The 9,076-nt window shown below is 40.2% G+C and overlaps 1 protein-coding gene across 3 annotated transcripts in view; it reads left to right on the forward strand.

Annotated features, from left to right (window-relative positions):
* TMEM263 (transmembrane protein 263) overlaps positions 1-9,076 on the forward strand; it is a 315,606-nt gene that overhangs the window by 302,935 nt on the left and 3,595 nt on the right. The window contains exons 3-4 of one of the 3 annotated variants that reach the window (XM_009276997.1): positions 814-932; positions 4,686-4,755. In XM_009276997.1, coding sequence (XP_009275272.1) covers positions 4,692-4,755 — 64 coding nt within the window. In that variant the 5' untranslated portion in view covers positions 814-932; positions 4,686-4,691. The remainder of the gene's footprint in view (positions 1-813; positions 933-4,685; positions 4,756-9,076) is intronic. The other 2 variants (XM_009276995.1, XM_009276996.1) reach the window with 2 other exon arrangements.

The raw sequence follows: 9,076 nt of genomic DNA on the forward strand, positions 1-9,076 counted from the left end.
GGGTTCTTTTTTTTTTTTTTTTTTTTTTAGTATGAAGGTTGATACTTATTTTAATGTGTTGTTAAAAAAGATGAGACGTTATCTCTTATCTCTTGAACGACTAGCACCTTCATAAGTGCACAGGAAAAAAACCCAGAAAGTAGTTTACATGTGTCCCTGTTTGAAATATCTTTTAAGATCTGGGTTTGCTTCCACTTCTTAATGTAAGAAAATATAGAGCTTACGTATTCATCTGCACAGATGGAGGAGGAGACTGGAGAGTGCCACTGATAGGCTACATGTCTGCTTCATGAATGTCCGTATGAGTTCTGCCAGGACTCATAGACATCCCACCTCATTCCATGTGATCAGTTAATACAGGTGTTAAATGAAGCTGGAGGCTTTTCCCCAGTGACACAAGGCACTGTGAATTTGGCATCACAGGATGAAAATGCCAAAGAAAGATCTATTTGCTTGCTTTCTTTTTCCCTTGTTTTTGGCCAGTCTTAGCATACTTTGAAGAAGATTCTGAAAAACGTATCAGAAAAGTTCCAAAGTTCAGGCTTCTTATAAATCTTTGCCTTATTGCATGCGCTTGCGATACCAGTAAGAATTGTAACTAATGATTCAGTGCATAGGAGACTTTGAATCTGCAGCTTCCAACTTGAGTTTCCAAAGTCCCTTAATCAATACCGTGTCTGAATGACCTAATTCTCTGCACAAAAGTCTTATTCTTGCGCCTCCAGATCGGTGCCTTAGGTGTTAGCTGAGTTGTAATCTCTATTGGGTCTCATGAATTTTGCTTTCTTCTTCTTTGTGGGGACACACCTTCAGCAGGGAGGGTGAAGAGGAACCTCCCTTAGGATACACTACAGTCTGGTGACCAGGGGACTCCTGCAACGTGGGACATACAAGCTTGGATCTTATTAGACGAAGGAGGCATTGAACGGTGAGTGAGTGCTTTCACCTTGATGGTATTACGTAAAAGATAGTGAGGTTTCTGCTTTTCTAACTCTAATTTTTGAAGAAAAAAATTATATTCCTGCCCTCTCCATCTGAAGACTGGATGAAGTCATCTGCCACCAAGCAGTTATTCTAGGCCTTTGACCTCCAGTCAATAGAAATACTCACCTTAAATCTCTGGAGGGGAGACAGGTTTAAGACATGCTCCTGTGCGTAGTATTTCCTGTTCACCAGATATGCTGTACCCTTTTTAGCATACAGGATTTTGGACCACTTTTCAGAGGCTCTTAAGTCTCCTGATGTGTTCAGTTGGCTACGAGGATGCATGACGCAGGTTATAACCTAGATATCTTAAAATTTTCTGCTTAAGTCCTTTGTTGGATCTCAGTCTTGATTCTGTGATTTGCTGGAGAGCTTCTACGGAAAAACAAAAGGACCTGAATTGTGCTTTGTGAGCTCTCTTCTGTACCGAGTACTGTTCTGAGTCAAGCTGTGAGCCTTTTCTGATAGCGATGTGATTCTGTGTTCACTCGTGGTGATGCAATAGGAGAACAGTGAGTAAAAACTAGCACAGGCTGGTTAGGCACATCTCTTGGAGCATCCCTGGAGTGCTTCCAGGTACCTGTAGAACCACACATCGTACATTAGTCTTCAACTTTCTGATCTGCAGACCCCTGGAGGCTCCCTTCTGTGCAGAACAAATTCAGTCCTACCAACAGTGACTTATTTTCCCTTAGCTGCTCTTCTCAGGCCCACGTAGTACTCCATTGGCTTCTGGGCTCTGACAGCAGCAGGTTGCTGGTGCCTGAGCTGTAGAAGATAGACCACTGCGGTCCATGTAGTTGTAAGAGAGTGAAGTATTTCTGTGGTTTAGAAGGAGTTGTAAGCATGTTAAATCATTGCATGTGAGTGATATATTGTGTAATATTCCTGTCTAACTTTTAAAAGTAGCTGTGGTCAAGAATTACATAACCTTGAGGTTCTGGGGAAGGTAGCAGAGGAGGCAATACCTAATCTTGTCACTGTTTTCTATGTAGCACTGTGATTTTTTTTTTTTACAGTTTTTGTTTTTTTAAACTTTATCACTAAACTAGAAACTCTGCTGTGAAACTCCCCTGCCAATACATTGCTTTGCTCATTTAGCTTTCTAGGAATTGCAAGCAAATCTGGCAGTGGCCCAACCTAGATCACGGAGTGTTATGAAGGCATCTTTTCCCCATGCTATCTGTTTGCCAGTCTTACTCTTACTCTTTCCATTGGACAGGTCTTGTCTTAATTAAATACTTGTATGATGCCTAGCGCAAGAGAGCCTCGGTACTTCATGAGGGCTGTATCTGCTGTCAGTGCTGCGGTGTCCAATACCTTCTTAATAGTGGAAAATATTAAACCTTGTGTGGAGCCTTGTGACACTTTATCAATTTTGAACATGGCAGAACACTAGAACCTACTCCAGCTCCCCTCTAAACTTGTTGATAATCCCTGGCAGTATTTTGTCTTTCCTCCTAAGATTAAATAACTTTTCTGAGCCTCTTAGGAGGAATTGTTGACAAACTTTTTGGAAGCTCAAACAAGCAATTGTGTCTGGGTTTCTTTTGCGAGTTACATGCAGGCTAGATACAAATATATTAGTGGAGGTAGTTCTTTATAAAAATTAATTTATCTCTGGCTTAGTTAATTTGTGTTTCCCTTGAGTCTGCTTTAAAACTATTTTGTTCACTTTTTTATTCCTTTGTTTGAAGTAAGGCTTGCTAGGTTGTGATTTTTTTTTTTTTTTAGGACCTTCCCTAACGCAACAAACAAAAAAACTCCTTCCAAATTCCTGACACAGTAATCATCTTAACGAACAAAATGGCCACATGTTAAGTAGAAACACAGTTACTTCAGCTTTGTACAGATGTTTTGATAAAATAATGTCAGGCCTGTCTTTCTTACAGTGTCTGCCTTCTCTTTCTTATAGTGCTTGATATTTTTGTTTCAGGTTGGAAAAAAGCAACAACCTACAGGTAACTCCACACAGTGAGGATGAAATCTTTGTATTTCTTCCAGCTTGCATTAGATGAATGCAAAGAAATCGCCAAGTATCTGAATCCAGTCCTTTCTTGGAAGCTGATCACCCTCAGTTGCTCCCTGTGCTCGGTTGGGCTTCCCCCCCCCAACTCACTGACCTGTGATTAAATAAAAGAACAAGGAATTACATAACTGATACATTTTCAGATTGCCTCTTAGCCCTCATGTATTTAGTCTTCCATCTTGATGCGTTGCTACTCACTTTCCTGTTTCTTAGCTTCCGCATTTGCATTTCTGGCTTTTGCGAAGTACTTGTTCAGCATTGCCATCAAATCAGCCATCCTGGTAGTAGGGTTTTTTGCTTGCTTTCCTGTTCAGCTTCTCGTGTAAAGGTACCCATGTTTTCTGAGTCGTGAACTGATACCCGTAGTGCTGATTGTGAGGACTCTTTAATATTCAATTTGGGCTTGCTTCGCATCCAAAGATCTATCATTTAGTGTGTGGGTGCCGGTTTTTACTGTGATGTTTTTGACTTCATAATTACACTGTGAGGGGTTTTAGCTGTTGTGTTCTAGGTGAGTCTTCCCACCCTCAAGTTCTGCTTCTGCCTCCTCATCCCTTCAGATCCCAGCCACTGTTCTCGCCCAGAGCAGTTACGGAGACACCTGGGCGTGGCAAGAGAGGCTGGAATTATTTTTGTGGTGGTTGGTGACTCCTGGAAGAAATTAAATGATTTAAAGGCTTGTGTATATGTGCAGGAAGAAGGGAACTAAGAGGTCACTGGCAAGAAGATAGAAGGATGCTGAGTGGTATAATGCAACTTGTTTTTCTTTCTCCTTTCACCTCAGTGCCTGCTGAGGAGGGAAAGCAGGATTGGCAGGAAGGCTCAGGGGAGGAGGCAGGACTTAACACTTTTTGTTGTTAAGTTGGCACACTTTGGTGGGGGGAGGAAAGCAGGAGGGAAACCTGGACTAGATATTGCTTTCTTCCCCTCCAAAGGCAAAATGTAATAAGCAGAGCTGCTGATTTCAGCTTTCTCCTGTGCTTCCCCTCAGTGTCAGGGACTGCTGCTCTAGAACTGCTCTAGGAAACAGCTTTTGGTGTAAAGAAATTTTGTTTCTGAAACATTTTCATTGGAAAGCTTGTGTAGAGTTAAAACAGTCTAGTTCTACTGCTGTCACCACCCTGTGTATGCAATACTGCTACAAGATAAATGGAGTGTTTTCATTACAATTCTTCCATCTTGTTTTCATGGCATGTATTCAAATTCTGCTGCAAGGACTTGTTTCTTTAAACTACTGCTTTCCAGGTACTAAAAGATCTTATAGGCATGCTGCTGTTGTTTTTCTAGTGCCCACCATCTCTATGACCACTAGGCTTTTCTTTTTTAGTACATAAACATAAGCTGTTGTATGGCAGTGGCTGTTTTATTTTCATACTGTTTTTCTTCCCAATTGCTTTTTAGGTTTGAGATGCACTTGGTGTGGAGTGGCAACTCTCACCAAGCCTGCTGACCTGGTGGAGGGCTCCTTTTTCAAGTAGTGAGTCTGGTTGAAGAACGCAAAAGCACAGTCCAATAATAAAAAGAACAGTAGTTTGGCAGGAGCTGCTAGCTTACCTAGTAATGAAAAAGTAGCTCCTTTCCTGTGAACTTAAACTACGTGAATTTTGGATTAATGGATTACATTTATGCTTTGCCAGAAAAGATGTATAGCATATGTGAATTTCTTTTTTAGGCAATAATGAATCAAACGGACAAAAATCAACAGGAAGTCCCATCATACCTTCATGATGAACCACCAGAAGGTATGTATTGCTTTTAGTAATATGAAGTAAATTCATAGAAATTCATCATAAGTTCAGTTCTCTCAAAAGTGGATCTGCAAGCTGAACGCTTTAACTTTCACGTAAGTAACAGTAAGCAAGCCAATCCTGGGATGGGGTGGGCCTGGATTATTGTTCACTCCTGCACTATCCTGATTACAGTAAGGCCACTGAATATAACTCAGTAAGCAACTGTACTGATAAATTACAGAGAAGATAGGCAGATACTGCAGGACATAGTTTCCAGATTAGTTTCCAGACATGTGAATTGGTCCAATGGGTATTTATTTCTGCCGTTCATTATGTGAGATGGAAAGAGCCCAGCTTCACTTTTGGACACCTTGCTGAGTTCATAGTGCTCGTGACTTTTAAACAAGATGTGTTTAAAAATATACGGAACTTTATGACTACTGTTGGAGACCCTTTTCCATCATACAATTAAGAGTGGTTCTAACTGTTGACTTGATATCATGGTTTCATAAAAACAAACAAACAAACACTTGACTTCACTAAGGCGGTGGCATCTTGGTCTCCCAAACCAAATGAATCTTAAATTGGTTATTAGATCTGCAGAGGAAATGCAGTTGCAAATGAGCAGAGTTACCTTCAGGGCTGTGGAACAGTGGGACTGTGAAGAGTCCTGTTTGCATAATGTGACTGGAAGCATACTAGATCAAAAGCCGTTCTTGGCACATAGGTTGTCTGTGTTCTGTCTTCTCTTGCTTTAAGACCAAATGCATTGGAGGTAGAGGTCAGTGAGTCCTGATTCCTCTCGTTTCATTGCTCTTCAATTTATAATGGCCCTTTAAAGCTCTGTTGGTTGGTTGGTTTGGGTTTTTTTTTCTCAGCTTTTATATGGTGTATAACTGAACAATTTACTTCACTTGAACAACAGTATTATCCACTGACTGTAGCAGAAGGGGTTGAAGTGGAATAGCTCACTATTCTTAACAACTATTAGAGAGGAAACACAAGTACAAGAAGATGAGAGGAAAGGGAGAAATAGATTTTGTGGCACAGTGGTTCTTAAGCTCATCTGTACTTGAACTTGTTACAGTATCATGGTGTGAGGACAAAAATCTTTCTTTTTAAGCTCTTACAGGGTTGCCAAGATCCCAGAAGCACTTCTGAAAGCAAATGCCAGGTGGAAACTATGCCCTAATGTGTATTATCTTCAAGTCTAATTTTTAAGGCATGGGGTTGTTTGTTTGTTTTTCCTTAAAGATTGAATTGTGTCTTACACATGTTAAACCTCACATATAGAAAGTGAATAGTGGTCTGACTGGTAAACTACAACCGATACTTTCTTGAGGAAGGCAGTGAAACGTGGGCATTTTTTATCTTCCTGGAATATTCAGTAGGTTGTCCAGATTCAGAGCATAACAGCAGAGTTTGACCATCACTAGGTATTGCAAGGTTTTATTTAAAATTTGTGAGCAATTGAGATTTATTTTCTTCTGCACAGTATCTTCTTTCAGTATGACAATAACCAGTTTGAATGTGAAGTCTGAATAGATGGAGAAAGTTGGTGTAGTTAGAGGCAGTAGAATGAAATGCAGCTCGTCTTAACAGAAACTCCATCCTTGAAGAGGCTTTTTCCTTTTGATTCCATTTCACGTGCACTCTTCAAGCCTTATGAGTTTAATTAAAATGTTGGAATACTTGTGAAGAACATCCCTATTTTAAATGTCATGCAAGGCCTTCATACACGATATGCTTACACCGTCATAGAAAGATGGCCAAATGTGGATGGAAGGCTACCAGTTCAGTGTTGGCAAGAAGATGGTCTCTCTGAACAGGCTGCCAAAAAAAATCCTTAGAGGAAAGGCTCAATTCCAAAACCAATTTGCATTTTGTCATAAAGATATAAATAGTTTCGGTTTGTCTAAATCACACTTGACAAGCTTGGTGCCCAAAGGCTTTAAAGAAATACATATGTAGAAGAAGCTTTTGTGCTCATGCTTTCTATGAGTAATGCTATTCTAATGCTTTCTGCTTTGCAAGTGGCGCCAACCTTTGCAACCTACATTCATTAAAACTCTCGCTCGCTGTTGGACTTCTTTCAGCAGGAAGCTGGCTGCAAGGTAGCATGGTAGAGCCAACCCCTGAACAGGGAACTCGTGTCATTCTCTCCTAGGTTTAGGAATGATCTCTTTTACCTTCTTTCTCATACTGGTTAGAAACAAGGAGACCAGGAATGCATATCTTAGAATAGAAATCAACCGGCAATAAAAACTCTTTGCAGCTGTGGGCATTTACTAGATCTAACGGACAATGCAAACAGGAATGAAATGGGAATGTGTCAGCCGTCACCGGAATTTATTAATACACCAAGTCACAGTCAGTATTTACACTTGTGAAATAGAGTAGATGTTGTCAAAGGATTGGCTACCTGAAGTAATGTGAAGAAAAGCATGTCAAGATTACTTTTGTTTGTTTCTCTCTTGTTATTTTTTAAGTTAGCAAGAAAGGACCCATCATTGCTAATATCAGGTCTGATTTATTGAAATCAACTCTTAAAATTCAATGTGATAAGACTTTACTCCCATTCACCCTGATGATGGTGATCCAGTTAGGTGGAAGTGAAGCACTTTCTGACGAAATTTTTTACAAGCTGTGTAAGTCTGGTCACAAGAATCCTCTAATGAATAATACCTAGACAGTGGATTTTATACCAGGCTCTATATACTCTCCTCCAAGTGTGATTCTTTAATGGCTTTCTGTATCTAAATAGAAATTTTGATCTCTGTGTGCTTGTGTTAGCAGTGCATTTTTGCTGGAGATGTCCAGGTTGAAAGCTACTAGCCTAGAATGAACCAGCAAGGGTATTACTTCACTTTAAGTAAAACACTGTCATTTATGTTTCTAGTTTCCATGGCCCTTTCTGTTACCTATATCAATTTCTTAAATAAGAGAGACTAGTGTAAGCTGGAAGCATTTTTAGTATTTCTTGCTCCCTTGACCTGCACTGTTCCTCTTTATGCTTTTTTTTCTTTTTGTCAAACTTGTAAGAAATTCTCTCATTTAGATGGCATCTTTTGTTTGAATTATTCTGGACACGCACATAGAACTCCGAACTTCGCGCTTTTTTAATGAATTCTGAGTGCTGGGTCAGTCCTGGCACTATCACAAACTCATTGGAGGTGCATGGGAAGTTGTTCACCCTAGTTTTCATCTTGTAGTAGATGAGTGCTGGGAGGTGACTCTTGGAAACTGTCCTCTGAATGCGAGTTGTCAGCAGTCAGGGCACTGGAGGCAGAGACCTGTTCTGCTGGTTCTCCGGAGGCATGTCGCAGTGCAGAGTGGATGCGTTGACAGGGGCTGGATATAGGTCTCTGGTGGATCTAGATCTGATTTTTCTTTTCCCCTGCCTCTCTAGACTCGTCCTCTGCCAAGCATGTTCTTTCTGCTGCTGGCTCCCTCACCTCTTTATTTCATGTTTGTTTCTTCCCTAGCACTGCCCACTGTGGTTCCACTTGCTCTTTTCTTAGTTCTCCCTGTTGTTTTTCCCTAGGAAAGGGAAACATCTCTGTTAAATCCCATATATTATCTATGGGTAGCTAGAAAATACAAAAAACTGTGGAACTCTTACACTACTTCGGTTAACTGGCTGTCTCTTGCCATGGTTCTCTCTGAAACTTTTTTTTTAAGAAGTGTTTGGGGTTGGTGAGGAATTGACAAGACAGGAGCTGAAAAAATGCTTACCTATACAACGTTGTTGTGAAGACCAGAGATTTCTCAAGGATCATATCGAAAATACCTTGCAGACAAACACGTGTCAGGGCTTACTGGTTTATAGGTGCAGTGGGTGATATTTTCTTGTGTGCTTAAATACAACATTAACATACTGTTTCATTTTTCCTGTTTTCTTCTTTGAAGATTAGATGATGCTTATGCAGTAGCGGGGCGTGGAGTTGTCTTAATTTCCTTTAGAGGCAAGGTGCATGTATCTCTTTAGGATTTTGAAGCCTACACTTCGAAATATGAAGTAATACTAAACTATTGGAAGGCTAAGTGGCTAATTCTGGGAGTCTTTCTATTACTCTAATACTTTCTGTTATTTTGAGGCTATGTAATTGTACCATAAATATGGAATAGGAATTGACTTATACAGCATGTAGTCAGGAACTGCGCAAAGTGCAGGTTAAACATAACATTAAAAAGAAAAAAACACATTTACGCAGTCAATAACATGCAGGAATCTTATGGTTTTGTGCTTCATATTGGAACTTCTGTTGGGAACCTGTAACTCTTGCTATTGTTAATGCCTTTGGGGACCACTTTTGGTATTTAATGAGTTTAT

The sequence above is a fragment of the Aptenodytes forsteri genome, unplaced genomic scaffold (genome assembly GCF_000699145.1).
Source record: "Aptenodytes forsteri isolate BGI_AS27 unplaced genomic scaffold, ASM69914v1 Scaffold482, whole genome shotgun sequence".
NCBI classification, from domain to species: Eukaryota; Metazoa; Chordata; class Aves; order Sphenisciformes; family Spheniscidae; genus Aptenodytes; species Aptenodytes forsteri.